The sequence below is a fragment of the Cuculus canorus genome, chromosome 1 (genome assembly GCF_017976375.1).
Source record: "Cuculus canorus isolate bCucCan1 chromosome 1, bCucCan1.pri, whole genome shotgun sequence".
NCBI lineage: Eukaryota > Metazoa > Chordata > Aves > Cuculiformes > Cuculidae > Cuculus > Cuculus canorus.
In genome coordinates this window covers 110146901-110166511 of record NC_071401.1, presented here as the reverse complement: position 1 = coordinate 110166511, position 19611 = coordinate 110146901, and the positions used below count along the sequence as shown (strand labels likewise).

The following is a 19611-nucleotide window of genomic DNA, read 5'->3' as shown; positions in this document are numbered from 1 at the left end:
TGCACCCTCTTGCTCTTCATACTACTCCCTCTCATCCCTTAATTCACCCCATAATAGAATGTAACATTCAACAGAAGTATGTCAGGACTCTTTATTGAATGGGATACACAGTCTTTGAAATTGCTCTGAAAGCAGTAAGTTCTTTGCTGCATCATAGTCTCGGTTTGAAGAAAAAAACATGCATTTATTTAAATTGAATTATCTATAGCAAATGTTAAGTAAATAATCTTTAGGAACGGTGATGTAAGCAGAAGAATATAGTTTGCTACAGAAGTTGTATACGTTGACATAAAATGCAAACTTTTTAATTCTCATTACCCACTTTTAACCGAAATAAGGGTTTATTTAGTAGTCTTGAACTCTCCAATTAATTGAATTAGGGAAATAACATGAGCGTTCTTACCTGTATTGCAAAAATGCTGTGAAATGGTGCAAAATGCACCAACATTGACATGCACTGACAGCGCTCGAGTTGGGTTTGGGTTTTTTCCATGCTCATTTAAAACAAAAAAGTATCCTCTGCTAAATGCTACTGTATAAGAAAACCACTGTCCCCAGACACAACTGACTGTTTGCTGTTTGCTATTATAGCTGTACCTGCTATAATACCCATGTTAAGGAGCAGAAGCTTTAGCTTTACACATGCTCAGTGCAAGATGGCAAGCAGTGTCCACAGCACTCGCTATCAGTGGTACAAGGCAGCGAGTATGGGCTAGACATCACGGTTTTGCCAGGAGCTATTTCCACCAGCCCATTTCTGAATGGCCTCTGCAGCCAAGTGTGCATCCCTGAACCCCTCTGGCATGCTCGTATGGACAGGACACTGATTTGGGGCAGCCCATGGGGGTTTTGCTGCCTGTCCTGCTGCTGGAGCATCACTGGCAATCCTACAGTGGGTGCTCCTGCTTCCTGTGAGGACCAGACCACGTGCAGCTGCCATGCTGACAAGGAGGGATGCCTCAGGGCTCAGCTGCTCAAGGGACACATGCATGGTTATGTGCTCCTATCAAACCCCCTTGTAACGTTTTTCCCTCACCCACTGCCCACAAGCCCCAAACTGCAAGCTCAAAAGTAGCCTCCCCACTGAAGCCAACACACAGAAAGAGCAAAAGCAGGGCTGGCTCTGGTTTACACTCATGCATTACTCCAAACCAAATCTGCAAAACCTTCAGTAAGCAAGGGGTGACGGGTGGGGTCAGCATGCCCCTGGGGGGCCCGGCCACCTCCCGCCTAAGCGATGCGGTACAAGTCCTTGGCCACCCGCTCCAGGCGGTTCCTGTACTCCAGGTGGGAGTAGAGGGACGGGCTGACCCCCTGGAAACCATACATGGCTCCCCACCAGCAGGCTGCAATGGCAGCGGTGGAGTCGCTGTCACCCCCATGGAAGAAAGCCCGGTGAGCCAGCTCTGCCCAGGAGTCGCCTGCACCCAGCAGCGCGTCGTAAGCAATCATGGGGGCATCGTGCCCACTGCTGCCTCCCCAGCCGCTGTAGCTGAGGGAGGTGTAGAACGAGTCTCTCTCTTCCACGCCGTAGTTGGAGGGGAAGGTGGGCAGCGAGACCCCATCTGAGATGCCTCTCTCTGCCAGGTATTTTTCCCATTTCTCTTCAAAGTAATGCCTGCAAAACAGGAGACGAGATGGATGGGCTCTAAGAGACGTCCCACGGCAGAGGCATACACCCAAGCTCCCTGCATGTGCTCCAGGCAACAGCCGAAAACATGTCATGGCAAGAGCCCTGAGCGATGGCTTGGTACAACGTCAGGCATCGCCTGTTTATCAAACTAGGGACATGATTTACAGTAAGAGGCAAAAGGACATGTTTCAGTGAGTTAAGATTTCCCCTTCCTCCAGCCACATGGGAGAAGGCAGCCCAGCACCTGCTGCTGTTGTGCAGCACAGGATTCAAAGGCTCAGAGTGAGAACTGAGTCATCCTCCTGAATGCAGAGTACCTCTGCCCCTGTAGTGTGTGTGTGCCCCTGCACACAGAGCCACACTGAATCTGCAGTCAGATTTGGTTATAACTTTCAAACTGAGCTCAGCTCTAAGCCTGTTGCTGTGCCCCAGCCTTGCTTCCCACCTTTTGTCAGATCACAGTTGCTTGAGATGACAAGCCCAGCAACCTCATACTGGATCCAAAAATGTCACGACTATGTGACTCAAAGACAATCTGAATTTCTTTTTTAAATAAGTTAGAGAGATTTTTCCCTTGGGGGACTTAACAGACTTTCTGAATTGATTTGATCCTACAGCAGGCATGTCCTGCTCTAGGAGTTTACCATAATGTGATTATTGAAGCTTAAGTAGAAACACAGCTCGCCCGCTCATACGTGAGGTTTCTTTTAACAAAAACTAGTTCTGAGAGCACAGCTCACCATTGGCCCATATTCTCCTCCACAAAGAAGCCGCTTTCCTTCACATAGACTTTTGCCCGTGGCAGCAGCTCCAGCAGCTTCTTCCCCCAGGCTGGGGGCGGCACGCGGTTCACTGCAAAAGCGGTGAAGAGGGATGAAGCCAAGGACCCCAGGTAGCCGGTGGGATGGTGGTGGGTCATTCGGCCGCTCTCAATGCTGACTTGCATAAGGGTGTCCAGCTCAGCAGGATGGCGGAAACGCAGCCCAATACACATGGAGCGCATGGCAGCTCCGCAGCCTCCCGCCTGAGGGCTGAATGGGATCCTCCAGCCATCTGGACGCCCCGGATCTAGCTTCAGTGCATTCACCTCACATGTGCCACCTGGACAGGAGCGGCAGAGCCCAAGAGAAAAAGGAAGGAAAGAAAAGAAAGAAACATAAAAATCCATCAGTAGGTGACAGGGTCACATAGCTCAGAAACCAAGGGACGACAGGCAGGATGGCAGGGAAGGAAGCATTATTCTATGTAAAGGATTCAGGCTTCCCTGTAGAAACATCAGTTGTCTGCTCAGGTACATTTCTTGCCTTAAATTGCTAGTGCATTCTGCATATTTCCAAGCAGATCTTGTAATTCCTGTTTGTGAAAATAATTTAAAAATCTAGGGGAGTAAAAACCACTCCACTGATGATTTATGTAAATTTACATTTTTATATTTATATTTAATGTTATTTAATAACTTATCTATAAAAATCTACACTATATATATATTAGCTATATTATTTACAAATATATATCAGATATTTATAAATATAGAGGAGGTTTGGAGGGCCATCAGATTGCATTGATCCCTGAGCCAAGGCATGCCTAAGTACCTCTGCATTTTTCTCCTGACGTTCGTTCATTGAACTTTTTTACAGGACTTTTCAAAGACAGTGACCCCCTGCGCTCCCAAGGAATCCTTCCCATTGCCTTGCTGATATGAAATGTTTTCCAGAGCTCCTTTGTTGCAGTTTAAGTTTGTCAGAAAGCAATGAATGTAATATCTCCCTCACCACAACATGGTCTGCGTAACTGGCTTTACTGTACTTCAGTAAGCTGAAGAACAACTGTAATAGGTCAGACCAAAGGTTTGTCCAGCTCACTAGCTCATCTCCAAACACAGTGACTAGCAGATAACTATGGAAAGACTATTAAAAATTAGGCAAGTACGATGTTTCCCCAAGAACACCTGCTTCAGTCAAAAGACAGATCCAAAATGCTGTATTCAGTAACACCCATGGGCCTAGGCACCAGAACTGCTTAGCTTGAACACATGCATTCCTTCAGTTTCCCTAGCATCCCATGGCAGAGCCATGATTTTGTTATGCAAAGCATTTCCTTTTGTTTTAAACTGCTATTTGACAATTTTCTTAATTTCCCCTTTAATTCTTACATTACAAGAAATAATGACTTTTCAAGCTCTGTGCACTCCAAGACTGTGTATTACTTCAGCTCTCTTCTTCAGTTTTCTTCTGCTCCAAGCTGACACCCGAGTCCAATTTTGCCTCTCTTCTGGTGGGAAGCCACACCATAACTCCTCCTTGCCCACCTTTATCTCTTTCATAATTCTGCTATTTACTTTAAAAGAAATCACTCTACTCCCTTCAGTGCTGTTTCTTCAGAAACTCACTTCTTAGTCCAGCACATTCATAGGATAAAGCCATCTGCAACAGCACTCCCAAACTTCAGAGCCCAGCCAGGCTGGCCAGCCAAGACTATAAAACAAGTCTTGAGAGCTAAGCCCAAATATTTGTGTACAAGGAAGAGGAAACAGGTTTGAAACATTAAATTATCTTTGATTCTCTTCTACCTTGCTTTTTTTCTTCTGGTCTTCTTTTCTGATGAAATCTTAAATACTTCTTTTCCGATGAAATTTTAAATACTTCTTTTCCGATGAAATCTTAAATACTTCTTTTCCAGCAGAAAAGATTTACCAGAAAGGTAAATCAAGGCCAGGCTTCAAGCAGCTTCATTTAAGTTTTAATGTACTGGACAACGGCAAATGTGGACGCAAAATGCTAGTCTTCTCCTAACCAGAGTGTGCCTAGTCCTCTCTCAGACACACAGCGTAACACCAGCTGTTGATATGCTCATGCACCCAAAATGAGCTTCTTTACTGTGCTGCCTAAGTGGGACAGGTAGCTGATAAACTTGCATGTGCTCTGCTGCTTTGAAGGTCAAACTAAGTAGCACAGAGTAGCAAGGAAGAAGACTGGTCTAGAAACTTCACATAGCTCTACAATTAAATTACCTTTGGTGCAATTCAATCACTGTGATCTAGGAGCTTGCTAATCACAGCTAGGTACTGCACTAAGTACTCTGTAGAGCTCTTCTCTTCTGCAGTTTCATGAATATGTTTGGCAGTAGGATTTGGTAAATGGCAGTCTGTTTTAACTGCACATGGTATTTATAGCACCCTTGTAACCGAAATACCTCCACATCCAAGCACAGCTTTAAGACCGGCTTCTGGACATGTGCTAAAAATAAATAATGGCTGGCCGCTATCAGGAATAACATCATGTGGATCCTTTTATAGTTCTGGTCTAAGTGCCTTCAGCATATTGGTTTTCTGGCAGTGTTGTTACATTATAGACTTACCAGGATGCAGCCCTCTGTGTAGTGGGAACAAGTGGACCAGCTCACCCAGACTGCTTGTCGCAAATGAAAAAGCAACTTGGTCCTGTGACTGTCGAGCTATTTGCCCCGCAAGCCTGTCAACTGAAATAAACTTTGGGAATAGAAACAGCCTATGCAAATATCCTTCATAGGAAAAAACAGGCTGCTGATCAGTGCAGCCCACAATGCCAGGCCACTTGAGCTCTCATGAACTCCCCACAGCATGACCAAGGCACAAACCAGACCTGCTATGTCACCAGCCTCACCCAGGCCGGCTGTGCTGGCACAGCAGCCTCTTGCATGACACTACCGTCACCCTTACAGAGTGAAAACTGCCGGGCTGTGTTTCTCTGCTGAAAGAAGCATTAGGTTTCTTTCACCATTTGGTGTGGGCAGCACCAGGCTCTGCTGGGACCGATCATCACTAGCCTCCAACAGAACTGCCTGGGAGTTTGCTTTTGTGAAGTCTCAAAGTGGGAATGTCTTCAGGCCCTTAAACCTCCTTTTCACGTAGTTTATTAATTCAGTGCTGGCTGTTACGTATCAAAATTGTTAAGAGGGATATCAGTATAGTTTTCAGCTTTAAGATGACTGACAGAAAACTGAGGCATTTTTTCAAAAAATCTAAATTATGCACTTATGATCTGTAATAGGACATTAAAAAGAATCTGTCCAACAAAGCTACATTTTTAAAAAGCTCTGCTTCATATGTTCCTGGTAGAACAGACCTGCTGCCTGAAAGGCAAGGGAAAGGGAAAAGAGCAAAAGGATTAGGTTAGTTTAAATCAAAATCTGCATAACAAAGGCAAAACCAACTCTGTAATCTTGCTGGGATTGTGAGAAAGGCATTTCTTCAGGACATGCTTGGGCAAGTTGAGAGCAGATAACTCAGTTCCTGATAAAAAGTGAGATTGTTCTTGCATTAACTGTAGTCAAAAGAAAATGAGGAAGATGACAAGGTTTAAACTGTAAGGAAAGACTGGTTATTTTGCAAGAACAGTTTATTTGCAGCTTTAAATCTGCACTTATTACTTTAGGAAATGACTACTCATTAGCCTGTAAATGAAAACAAATTGTGTAAAACAAACAGAATACAACAGCTAACATTCTTGTGATTGATGAAGTATTACAAGTGTTATCCTCATGCTTTTAAACAGTTAAAACATTTGAAAGCTAATTTAGGAAGATTAAGTTGAAATCATGTTGTCAGTCCTTTTTTAAAAACAGGTTTAGAAAAAAAGTGGTCTAAGAGTTTTTGAATTGGGAAATTCCATCTTGGAAATCCACCAAATCCTGGCTAGGAATCCTTTGTGCTAACAATAAGAAACTAAAAGTAACCCGAGAAGGATACTGGTGTAATAAAAGAAAAAATACAAGCAAAAAGCAGCAAGTGACAAAGGCCAACCCGAAAAAAGTTTCCAGTACAACTGAACGCTGTTTCTGGGATAGGCTCCCATTCAAACTATATTGGCTCCTCATGAGTAACAGTTGTTCGGGATCCATCAATAAACATTAAAAAGGCAAGTTAAAATCACATAGTTACAAATAATTCCACAGAAGAGGACTTGGACCAAAAGACACTGAGTGAGAGGCAACAGTTTTGAATCAGGAAGTTTCTTGGAGAGCTGTGGAGGCAGGTGTAGTTGTACCATGAAAAAAGAAATATGGCTATGCTTGTGCCACTTAATTCATTGGCTTCGGCATCTGTGACGAACAATGAATTTGGGGCTGTGGCACATCACAAAGAGCAATAATGGATACAGGGGTTAATTTGGCATTGAATTAAGACAGTGAGTTCTCTCCTGGGGCTGCATACGTGAGAGACTTTGCCATCACCACCTGGTGATTCATAAGGTTGTGGGAATTCCTTTGTCACTGCAGGTTTTGGTTTTCAGGTCTGGACTCCCTTGTGTGGGTGAGCAATGTGATTTTTCCTCACTGTTCTGTGAGAATTTCTTCTCTTTTGGGTGAAAGTTGCAGCAGCAATTTTCCATTCTCAGCCTTAAGGGCTGCAATTCTCTGGTGAGTGCTTTGGCCAGAACAGCATCACCTTGGGTTATGTTCTCAGCCAAAATCCATCTACTCTGAACTGCTGAAAGAAGTTACTGACATGCAACTTCCATCATTAGGATTTATCAATATGGCATGGAGACTTCAGACTGCAGACAGCTTTTCAGGATATGGATTAGGTATTTCCACTGCTAGTACATCAGTGGGCATGATACTCTTCAGTATCAGGATATAAGCTCCCAAATCCAAACAACTTTCCTGTGGCTGCAGCAGGAGAGCTCCAGAACACTATTGCAAGAACATTCCCAACAGAGTTCCATTTTTTCCGTGTTATTTTCCCCACTTCTCCCAAAATTTCACAACGTTATGTGTCCATAGACCCACTACAGAAGTTGCTCTCATTAGTGTCCACAGCAAGCTTACTTTAACATCCTTCACTTTCAAATGGGAACTTCTTTTGGGCATATTGCAACTCAGTTACTCACAGAAGGACTGCACCAGGTGTGCTATTATCCTTAGCTATTAATTACTAACATTTAAATGTTAGGTTCTTAATCTTTTTATCTCAGGTTTTAGTTGCTAAGCTTAGACAGCAGAGGGAAAAATAGCTTTCAGGTGCTGGTAACACTGCCAGCTGTGGTAAGTCCACCCTGGCAGACCTCATTAGCTGCGGGAACTACAAATGCTCCTTTGCCAAAACAGCACCCTCTCAAAATTCAACCTGCCAACTCCTACTATCCTGGAAACCATCATTACGCCTTCCTAAACAGTTTATTAATTAGGCTACTTCCAACAACCGAGGCTGTGTTAGAAAATAGTGATAGTTTAATTCTTTACGCAAAGGTAGAAGGACACACCAAAAAGGTAAGGAGAATAAATTCCTGCTGAGTTTCCAGTGTGGTTTACCTTGGAAACACGCAGCTCTGTCACACTGTGCTCGGTGACCCTAAGAGGAGCAATGCATGACTTGGCCTTTCACACATTTAATTTCAAACCAGAACATCCTTGATCTATTCTGGCCAATCCAAATAGGCAAGCCTAGGCAATTTCTTTTTAATGTACAGACTTTGGATAGGATGCCTGACTGTGTTTCCTGGATACTTCCCACTGCCTGAGCTACTCAAATTACTGGCCCAGCCTCAGTAGCTACAATTTGAGTTTAATTCAAGCATCCAGAAGAGGCTCGGCCATAAAGCAAAGAGCGATATGGAGACCTTGCGGAAGAATTGGGTCAGCAGGGCCACTACAGGAATAGTTCCTTCAGGAGGTACAGGAATACGTTGCATATGGTTTGGCTACTGCAGCCTATCAAGGTGCCCTTCCTGAACATTGCCACACAGTGCCAGTCCTCACTGCCTGTGACCCAAACTCAGCACCACTGTGTCTATGCAGAAAAAAGAGGGATGATGGAAGTACAAGGTTCAGAAAATACGATTGTGGCCTGACTGTCCTGGCACAGAAAGCAGACACGTGGAGATAGCCAACAGGAAACTTTGGGTTTAATAACTGTAATTCTTCCAAGCAAGGATCCTTGTGCCTTTAAATATATTTTATGTGTAATTTATTGCATTTATTATGAGAAATTACATATTAATTCTGTTTAAATGTGTTGCTTTAACACAGCATCTCTGGGCACACATTATACACAGCTGAATTTGCATTTTTCCTCCGCTGAGTATAGGAAAAGATATATCACCAGTGCAAAAGCTAGCACCCTTTCCCTGAGTTCAAGGCCAGGCCTCAACCACATCTGGAAAATTTGATAAAAGTGGGCAAAACAATATCTTTTTCATCTACTTCAGCGAAGCCCAAGCCACTTCAGTTTGCCTTAATCAGTTCTCTTTAGTTATCTTGAAACAGCATTGGAAAACTTTTGCCATTACATAAAACACAATTAACACTATAAACAGACAAATGCAGAGCTAGGGCCAGCCTCAGCTCCAAGCTGCAGGAAAGGCAGAGAGGTTAGCAGGAGGACAGCCCTGCCCAGACACCATTACAGATTGGTTACCTGGAGCTCTGCCCTCCATGTCATTCATGCACTCTTTGTAGTTCTTTGCAATCAGGGAATAGAGATGCTCTAAACTTGGCTTTTTCCCAGCAGCTACCAGGGCTTCAGCTGTGGCCAAGTGCATCACTGTATCATCACTGACTTTCCAACCTTGGATGCTGAGGTTGCCGAGTCCCCCCATCTCTGCCAGCTCTTTGTGGATGGCTGGGCCACTCCGCAGAAACTCCCATTTTCCATTGTAATAGCCCAGAGCGTCACCAACTGCACTCAACACCATCGACGCCACATACTTTTCCATTGCTTTTGGACACAATTTTTGTCCCAGGACTGCTTCAATGAAGAAAACACTATGAAGAAAAAAAAAAATAAAAAAAAAAGAAGAGAGGGATATTGAAAATAAGATCTTTCCCAGTTCAGTACAAGCTTCTACTGCTAAGCTTCAGTAGGCTGGATACCCAGCCCAGCACCCACATCTCCCTCAGAGGATATATTCCTTCAAAGGACATGCCTCCCCATCCGCCAGTGGATGCGCATCAGCTCCCAGGCAGCCCAGTCCCAGGCAAGGGCAGCTGACTTTCAGGGTGGTTGCAGTAGCCCTCATGTCCTCCCAAGGCGGCTGCAGCAACCCAAAACAACACTGCATATCATAGTGGGGTCAAATACTGAAAAGCAAGGGCAGGACAAAAGAAATGTGCACGGGTTGTGTGACTGTACCCACTATCATCACTTTCGCCGAGTGCAGCTCACAACATGTGCAAGAATAGATCGAGCACCCAGTGACTCCTACTCTAGGGATGTAAGACTGATCTGTCCATTCAAGCAGGGCCTGGCAGATGATGGAAATCATAAAATCACTAGGTTTGGAAAAGACCTCTAAGATCATCCAGTCCAATCATCAGCCAACCACCACCACGCCAACTAAACCATGTCCCAAAGTGCCACATCTACCCTTTTTTCAACACCAGGGAAGTACACTCAACCACTTCCATAGGCGGCCCGTTCCAATGCCAGAGGAGGTTTAGATTGGATATTAGCAAAAAAAGTAAAAAATAATTTTTCTAATATCCAACCTAAACCTCCTCTGGTGCAACTTGAGGCCGTTTCCTCTCAGCCTATCACTTGATACTTGGGAGAAGAGACCAAGACCTACCTCACTGCAGCCTTTCAGGAAGTTGCAGAGAGTGATAAGGTCTCCCCCAAGCCTCCTCTTCTCCAGACTAAACAGCGCCAGTTACCTCAGTGGCTCCTCCTAACACTTGTGCCCCAGACCCTTCACCAGCTTTGTCGCCCTTCTCTGGACATGCTCCACTGTCTTTCTTCTAGTAAGGAGCACAAAACTGAACATAGGATTCAAGGTGCAGCATCCCAGCACGCAGTACAGGGGGACGATCCCTTCCCTACTGCTGCTGGCCACACCATTTCTGACCCGAGCCAGATGAACAGACTCCCTGTGCAACATCTGTCCTTGTTCAATGCGCAGTGGGAGCTGCTCCAAACAGAGCTGGCTATCCCAGCAGGAATCACAGAATCATAGAATAGTTTGGGTCGGAAGGGACCTTAAAGATCACCAAGTTCCAACCCCCCTGCCATGGGCAGGGACAACCCCCACCAGACCACCAGACCAGGCTGCCCAGGGCCCCATCCAACCTGGCCTTGAACACCTCCAGGGATGGGGCAACCACAGCCTCCCTGGGCAACCTGTGCCTGTACCTCACCACACTTACTGTGAAGAAATTCCTCCTTATGCCTAGTCTAAATCTGCCCCTCTCCAGTTTATACCCCTTCCCCCTCGTCCTTTCACCACAAGCCTTTATGAACAGTCCCTCTCCAGCTTTCCTGTAGCCCCTTCAGGTACTGGAATGTCCCTATAAGGTCTCCTCTGAGCCTTCACTTCTCCAGGCTGAACAACCCCAACTCTCTCAGCCTGTCCTCGTAGGGAAGGTGCTCCAGCCCTCTGATCATCTTCGTAGCCCTCCTCTGGACCTGTTCCAACAGTTCCATATCCTTCTTATGTTGAGGATTCCAGAACTGGACACAATACTCCACATGAGGTCTCACAAGAGAGGAACAGAGAGGCAGAATCACCTCCCTCAATCTGCCGGCCTCGCTGCTTTCGATGCAGCCCAGGACACGGTTGACCACCTGGGCCGTGAGCGCGCAGTGCCGGCTCATGTCGAGCTTCTCATCGACCAGCAGCCCCAGCCCTTCTCCGCAGGGCTGCTCTCCAAGGCATCACCCCTGCCCCGTACGCACTGCCCCGCCCCAGGTGCCGCCCGCCCCTGCCGGTCCCGCCGGGGCTGCGGTGGTGTTCGGGACGTGGGACCCTGCGGGTACTCACGCCGCCAGCCCCGCTATCAGGGCCCAGGGGGGGCAGCCCTGCCTCGGGGGCGGCATGCCGGGCGCCGAGGCCGAGGCCTTCCCCTCCCCCTCCGCTTCCCGGAGCGGCGCCACCGCCCCCGGTGGGAGGAGGCTGGTCGTAGAATTATAGAATCATAGAATCACCAGGTTGGAAAGGACCCAGCGGATCATCGAGTCCAACCATTCCTAACACTCCCTTACCCATGCCCCTAAGCATTTCATCTACCCGTTCCTTAAACACCTCCAGGGAAGGCGACTCGACCCCATCCCTGGGCAGCCTCTGCCAGTGCCCGATGACTCTTTCCGTGAATTTTTTTTTCTGGTATCCAGCCTGAACCTCCCCTGGCAGAGCTACATGCCATTCCCCCTCGTCCTGTCCTCAGTCACTTGGGAGAAGAGGCCAGCTCCCTCCTCTCCACAACCTCCTTTCAGGTAGTTGTAGAGAGTAATAAGGTCTCCCCTCAGCCTCCTCTTCTCCAGGCTAAACAACCCCAGCTCTCTCAGCCGCTCCTCTTGAGACTTGTTCTCCAGCCCCTTCACCAGCTTCATTGCTCTTCTCTGGACACGCTCCAGAGCCTCAACATCCTTCTTGTAGTGAGGGACCCAGAACTGAACACAGTACTCAAGGTGTGGTCTCACCAGTGCCGACTACAGAGGGAGAATAACCTCCCTGGACCTGCTGGTCACACCGTTTCTGATACAAGCCAAGATGCCATTGGCCTTCTTGGCCATCTGGGCACACTGCTGGCTCATGTTCAGTCTGCTGTCAACCATTACCCCCAGGTCCTTCTCCTCCGTGCAGCTTTCTAGACACTCTTCCCCTAGTCTGTAGCACTGCATGGGGCTGTTGTGCCCCAAGTGCAGGACCCGGCATTTGGCCTTGTTAAACCTCATGCCATTGGTCTCAGCCCAGCAGTCCAGCCTTTTAAGGTCCCTTTGCAGAGCCTCCCTACCCTCCAGCAGATCCACGCTTCCCCCCAGCTTAGTGTCATCTGGAAACTTGCTAAGGGTGCACTCAATGCCTTCATCCAGGTCATTAATAAAGACATTGAACAGGCTGGACCCTCTCCCTAGTCCTCCTTTTCTTGTTAATGTATTTGTAGAAAGATTTTTTTATTATCTTTCACAGATTTAGCAAATTTGATTTCTAGTTGGGCCTTAGCCCTCCTGATTTTTTCCCTGCACGATCTCACTTCCTCCCTGTAGTCCACCCAAGACGCCTGTCCCTTCCTCCAAAGCTCATAGACATTCTTCTTCTTTTTGGTGCATCTCAAGATCTCCCTGCTCAACCAAGTTGGCTTTTTCCCCTCCCCGGCTCCTTTTCCGGAACACAGGGATGGCTTGCTCTTGAGCTGCTAGGATTTCGGTTTTTAAGAGCGCCCAGCCCTCGTGGGCTCCCTTGCCCTGAAGGACTGTCTCTCATGGGACTTTGCCAACCAGCCTTCAGAACAGTCCAAAGTCTGCCCTCTGGAAGTTTAATGTGACTGTTTTGCTAACCCCTTCTTTATCCCACCTAGAACTGAAAACCCTATCATCTCATGATCACTTAGTCCCAGGCATCCTCCAACTGTCACATCCCCCACAAGACCTTCTCTATTCACAAACAGCAGATCGAGGAGGGCACCCTCGCTTGTTGGTTCACTAACCAGTTGTGTGAGGAAGTTGTCTTCCATGCACTCCAGGAACCTCCTAGACTGCTTCCTTCCTGCTGTATTGTACTCCCAGCAGATATCTGGAAGATTGAAGTCACCCACGAGGACAAGAGGTAGAGATCTAGAGACTATCCCCAGCTGTTTATAGAAGAGCTCATCAGCTGCTTCTTCTTGGCTGGGTGGTCTGTAACAGACTCCCATCACAATGTCTGCCTTCTTGTGGGCTCCTCTGATTTTAACCCATAGGCACTCAGTCCCTTCCTCACCGTAATCCAGCTCAAGGGTATCAAAGCACTCTTTAACATAGAGGATTACCCCTCCTCCTTTTCTATCCTTCCTGTCCCACCTGAAGAGTTTATACCCCCCATAGCTGTACTCCAGTTATGTGAGTCATACCACCACGTTTCTGTGATGGCAACAGCATCGTAGTCTCCTTGCCCTACAACAGCTTCCAACTCCTCCTTCTTATTGCCATGCTGCGTGCATTGGTGTAAATGCACTTCAGCTGGGCTGACAAACCTTCAGCCCTCATAAAGGGAATAGAGTTCATTCCCAATTGACTGGTCCTTGGAATAACTAACTCCACAGTGCCAGTTTCATTCTTGCTGTTCCCAGCTGTACTCGCCCCCACTTGCTCTGTGGTGGTGTATTGGCGGTCCTCTCCAGCACACTATATCTCAGTTGCTGGAGTCCCACTTCCAGGCTCATTCCCGACTAGCCTGGTCTCCTCCCCCTCCCCCTTCACATCTAGTTTAAAGCTTTATTTAAGAGCCTAACTAGATTTTTAGAAAGTACTTTAGTCCCCCTAGGAGACAAGCGTGTCCCATCCCCAGTAAGAAAGCCTGGGGGTGGGTGGGTCCCTCCATGATCAAAGAATCCAAAGCCTCTCTCCTCACACCAGGCTCGGAGCCAGGCATTAATCAGCTGTTTGTCCTTGACCTCCTGTTCCATATTCCTTAGCATTGGAATGGAACTAAACACCACTTGTGCTCCAGAACCCTCTATCATTCTCCCTAGAGCCCTGAAGTCTCTCTTGATGGCTTTCAGCTTTCTGCACTGTATGTCATCATTGCCTATTTGAAATACTAGTAGGGGGTAATAATCTGTCTCCTTCACCAAGGAAGAAAGTTTACTAGCGACATCCTTTACTGATGCCCCCAGTAAGCAGCAGACCATCCTGGGGTCTGGTCTGCAGAAGGGTCCCTCGCTCCTTTTAGAAGGGAATCCCCTAAGACAATCACTCTCCTCTTTTTATTTACAGAGGATGTTTTTAAGGTCCTCTGAGAATGCCGGAGCCTAGGAAATGTTTCTAGGCTGTGGGAGCCATCTTCTTCATCCTTGGGGATAGGATCCACCTGCAGCACTTCATATTTCTTCTTCACCAGGATCTGGAGGTTTGTTGTCTGGATGGGGGGAGAAGGTTTCCTGCGCCGGACAAGAACTTGCTGCCATTCCCCATCTCTTGTTCCCCCAGCCTTGCAGTTTGCAGGTGGGAGTTGCTCAGCCGCACTAACTCCAGCAGCCTGCTGAGTTTGTGAGAGGCTGCTGCTCCAGTGATCTCTCCCTCTCACATTCCCTGATGGTCCTTAACCTATTCACCTCCTCCCTCAGCTCTGCCACCACGTGAAGGAGTCCCCCTACGTGAGCACAGCTCCCACAAGTGTAGCAGTACCAGAGGTGTGAGCTGGTGTGGGAGGGGGGCGCTGCCTACAGCCCAGGGCCTGGAGAGCTGCGTGGACCCACTGAGGCTCTGCCTGGGTGGCAACATCTATCCTGCTCGCTGTGGCACCCGGAGCAGTTTTAATCTTCTGCCTGGTAGCCACCACAGTCCACAGCCCCGTCTGACCAGCCACCAGCCCCTCCCTGAGCCTTCCTGCTCGAACTGCCCCTTTATACTAACGTGCCCCACACCTCTTTGCTACTCTCCCCCCCGCCGTGCTCCCAAGGGACCGTTTTAAATCTCCCGCGGTATCCGCCGGGACCGCCCCCTCCCGTCAGGCACCGCGCGGGACCGTCCGCTGCCGCGTATCAGGAGTTGAGCACCGCCGGCCGGGCGTCCGGTTGGGTTTTGCTAGGCTTTTCCCGTCTCAGGGAAGTGCCCACCGCCTCAGACGGCTGCCCCACCGCAGTACTCACTGTCCTGCCGCTGGATGTCGCCGAAAAAGCCCGCCCGCCGCGGACACGGCGGGTCCCGCAGCGCCGAGTGCGGGCACCTCCTCCCGGGGCTGGGGTCACGGCCGCTGGGCCGGGAGTTGGGCAAGGAACGGGGCGTTTTCTTTCGTTTTCGAGAGAGCTCGCTTTTCTTTGGCGCCTTCGGGGACACAACAGTCAACTCGGGAATGAAAATGAAGTCATAGAATCACCAGGTTGGGAAAGACCTCTTGGATCGTTGAGTCCAACCATTTTTGTCTGCCACTAAACCCTGTCCCAGAACACCTCGTCTGCCCGTTTTTTAAACACCTTCAGGGATGGTGGCTCCACCACCTCCCTGGGCAGCTGTTACAGTGGTTGACAACCCTTTCTGTGAAAATTTTTTTCCTGATGTCAAGTCTGAACCTCCCCTGGCACAGCTTGAGGCCATTCCCCCCTGTCACCTGGGAGAAGAGGCCAGCGCCCTCCACTCTACAACCTCCTTTCGGGTAGTTGCAGAGAGCAATAAGTCTCCCCTCAGCCTCCTCTTCTCAAGGCTAAACAACCTCAGTTCTCTTAGCCACTCCTCATAAGACTTGTTTTCCAGCCCCTTCACCAGCTTCGTTGCTCTTCTCTGGACATGCTCCAGAGCCTCAACATCCTTGAGCTTGTCGAGTCCAGCCATACTTGTCCACCACTAAACCATATCCCTGAGCACCTCATCTATCCATCTTTTAAACACCTCCAGGGATGAGGACTCGACCACCTCCCTGGGTAGATATTCTGGTGCTTGACCACTCTGTCGGTGAAGAAATTTTTTTGATACCTAATCTAAACCTCGCCATTTCTTCTCATCGTATCTCTTATTACTTGGGAGAAGAGAACAATGAGGTCTCTCCTGAGCCTCCTCTTCTCTAGATTAAACAGCCTCGGTTCCCTCAGCAGCTCCTCCTAACACTTGTGCCCCAGACCCTTCACCGGCTTTGTTGCCCTTCTCTGGACACGTTCCACTGTCTTTCTTCTAGTAAGGAGCAGGCAGTTGTAGAGAGCGATAAGGTCTCCCCTCAGCCTCCTTTTCTCCAGACTAAACAACCCCAGCTCTCTCAGCTGCTCCTCGTAAGACTTGTGCTCCAGACCCTCCACTGTCTTTGTTGCCACCCCACGGAAATGAAATACATTTCATTAAAAAATAAATAGAAGAGTAAAAATGAAAGGCACTTTCAACATTTCCCCTGCTTTTTTCTGTTGAAACCTGTTCATGACCCCCTCTCCTGCGTGACCCCTGCTGGGGGCAACCACCATCTGCTTGGGAGCACAGCCAGTCTGTGGCCCCACATTGGGGTCTGTGCCGCTGGGAAAATCAGGAGACCCAGGATGGCTTTCCCCAGGCTTGTTTTTTTTCTTTCCCTTCCTTTTTTGGCATTCATCCACTGCAGTCTGAGTGGAGCTTCCTGCCTTTATCAGGAGTCTGTCTACATGCCTGCCCTATCCCTCACTCCCACCTCAGCCACCAGGTGACCCCAGCTGCTTCCAAACCGACTTAGTCTTTTCTAGGTCCAGTGATGCTGCTTTATGTTTCTTCTTAAGATGCTTCATGTTGCCATTGACTTGTTTTATCCGTTATTTTTAATGATGATGGTGGTTTGGTGGCTGAGGGCATCTAGTGAATGGGCAGGGAAAGAACAGCAGCACGAAGCAGGAGGAAAATAATGGGATTACGCATGGCTCAGGTTGTGTTTTGTGGAGGCCAAACGGTCACTTGACCTGCCGTACACCAAGTCTCCACTGCCCCAGTTCACCCCAGGAAGATACCAATGTACAGAAAGGGGGGAAAAAAAATTCCCCCATGCCTGTGAGAGAAAGAGGTGAGCTGCAGTCCTGGGGGATTTCAGGGCAATCACAGATGTAGCAATGGGTCAGAGCAGAGTCCCTGGGGAATTTGGGGGCAAGTGAGAGTAGGGTGCTGGAGCAGGGCCATGGGGGATTTCATGTGGCTGAGAGCACAGGGCTGCGCAGGAGCATCCATCCTGGCACCAGCGACAGCTCAGTGTGCAGTGCCCATTCACTATCTGCTGCTCCTCTGCATCCCGCTGCTGACATCGAGTTTGAGAAGTGTCTGGTAGAGAAAATAGTAAGAGAAAAGGAAGTGGGAAAAGAAACTGCTGGTGTCTCAGCACTGCCAGTAGGGCCTGCTGACCTTTTCTGCTTCTTTGCTCGATTCTGTTTTATACAGAATGGCTCTGAATTTACTCAGGTTGACACACCGCTTAAAAGCAAAGCAGGCATTTTCTCTCCTAGGATTTGGGCCCATGAAAGGGAAAACCCTTCCCATGTTTGGCTGGCTATCTGTGAGGAAGCACTTCTGCTGCAGCCTAAAGGAGAGGGAAGTTGCAGGGTTCCCCAAAAGGACAGGAAAATGGGAGAAGACCTCTGCATCAGCACAAAGTGCCTGCAGCACTGAGATCTTTGGCTCTCATCATTTCTTCTGGGTTCCTGAGCTCTTTCAGCATCCTAAAAAACAAAACCAAGATGTGCAATGGAATTAAGTAACATCTGAGATGTGTCATAGAGAAACGTCAAGGGCTCCTCGCTGACGTATGGAGCCAGCAACAAAAAAAGAGCACTAGGATCCTGCAAACATGGGGTGGAGAGAGCTGCAGTTTTCAGGCTTGAATTCATGCATTGATCCCAAAGGGATTTTCTTGTGCAAGTCCCATGGGATGCCCACGAGGTGGGCAAGGAAAACGCTCTCTGTCAGGAAGCATCTCCATCTCTGAGGTGGTGCAGGGCAGCATTGCCCTGACTTACAACTTTCTGGGGTTTTTGCTGTATTTTTTTTAAAGAAAATTTAGGCTGCGGCAGACCAATGGCTAGGATATGCCTTCTGGAAAGTACCACCTTGGAGCAGCTCACTAATATGCCCCTGCCATGTATTGGACACTGTGGTTAGCACTCGCTTAGACTCAGAATTTTCCTTTGTATTCATCTGGAAAAAAAGGGTAATTCTTTCTGACTAAAAAAAATGTGCCTTTCTAGATAAGCCTAGGGTTGAGGGCTCCTATTCGGAGAGGCTGTGAAAGGTAGCATGGCAGCGCTGGAGCTGTGTACTGGTTCAGATTCTGTGGGACATTTCCTGACAACTATATCGGGCATTCAGGCCAAGAGCTGGAAGAAGGTGAACATTAGAAATGCATGGTGCGTCCTCTTAAATATGTCGGGAACCCTGTTCTAGATCCTACGGCTGTCCCCAAAAGGAGATTGTAAGGGAGTTCTCATTTTTCACCTCTCCTATTCTGCTCTTCCTTGCCCCCTGACTTCAAAGGTCTTTCCAAAGAATCTTCTGGGGCCCTCAGGCATGTTCATTTTCGACCAGTGCCAATCTCTTCACAGTCTCTTGTTCTTTTAATAGCACTTTTTTCTCTGTAATAACAGCAGGCATTTTTTTGAGTGGGGAATATTTCTGGGTTTACCCTAATGCTCAGTCCCCAGGTGCGTGTCTTTCTTTGTTACTCGCCAGTAAATAATAATATGTTATAACAGGGACATTCAAAACAGGGGCAGCAAATGCCACGTGAGGTCTGCTGGGGACCTGGCCAGCTCACTTCAGGGAGCCCCGGCAGCGATTACTGGTGGGACAGCCGTGCATGACCCTGCCTGCATGTGTGAGGGAGACACTCACTGCTGCGGCATCCTCAGGGCTGCTGCATGTGCCCTGGTTGGATGATTGCAGCAGGGGATTGGCATCCAGCAGCGGCGCATGCTTCTGTCTCTGTGCTTCCTTCACCCTAGGCACGGCAGGGTGTTTTCTGCCTCAGTTTCTCCAGCAACCCTTAATGGGGTGGTGACCCTCACTTGTTGCCTGACTTCTGTGGTAATGAAATGGGGGGCCCTTGCCTCCTTCCGTCCTGTCCAGGGAAGTACACTTGAAAAACAAGGCGAGAACCTTGGCTACAGACAGAGCCGGTGCCTGAAGAGAAGCCAGCTGCACAGGTGCTTTTGCCTAGACATGGAATCATACATGGGCATATTTAAGGAATATTGGGTGACATTTTGAAGGGCTTGGCTCAAGCAGGTTTTAGAGATGGCAGCAGAGGAGATGCCTTCTAGGTGACCAACTTGGTTTCAGGTAATACTGGATTTCAGCCTCTTAATCGAGAAATGGGACTTCATTGCAGAAACGTCTGCCTCTTTCTGTCCACTCTTGCCTCCTTCCACAAGAGAGGGTCTGGCTCACTTCCCAGGGCAAAAGGGAAATGGTGGAAAATTAGCATGATCTGTGCATTGTGTTGCATGCCGCTCTACTCAAGATGCTTTAAAAGTCCTCTTTAATACAGATTTTAAGGAGGAAAAAAACCCCAAAAAACAACAACGTAATTCTGCAGGGTGGCATATAAACAGGATAAGGGCTTTACCACAGAGGGAGGTACTGCAGTGCTGACTTG

General features: G+C 48.1%; 1 protein-coding gene across 7 annotated transcripts in view; it reads right to left on the bottom strand.

Annotated features, from left to right (window-relative positions):
* Window positions 1–77: 77 nt before the first annotated feature.
* The window catches only part of ADPRH (ADP-ribosylarginine hydrolase), a 69044-nt gene continuing 49510 nt past the window's right edge, over window positions 78–19611 (bottom strand). For 2 of the 7 annotated variants that reach the window (XM_054056620.1, XM_054056627.1), the window contains 2 exons: window positions 2374–2734; window positions 78–1618 (listed from right to left, as the gene is read on the bottom strand). In XM_054056620.1, the coding sequence (XP_053912595.1) occupies window positions 1231–1618; window positions 2374–2734 (749 nt within the window). In that variant the 3' untranslated portion in view covers window positions 78–1230. Of the gene's footprint in view, window positions 1619–2373; window positions 2735–9029; window positions 9377–10179; window positions 11079–11114; window positions 11263–11367; window positions 11514–15175; window positions 15316–19611 lie in introns of those variants that run through there. The other 5 variants (XM_054056622.1, XM_054056621.1, XM_054056625.1 and 2 more) reach the window with 5 other exon arrangements.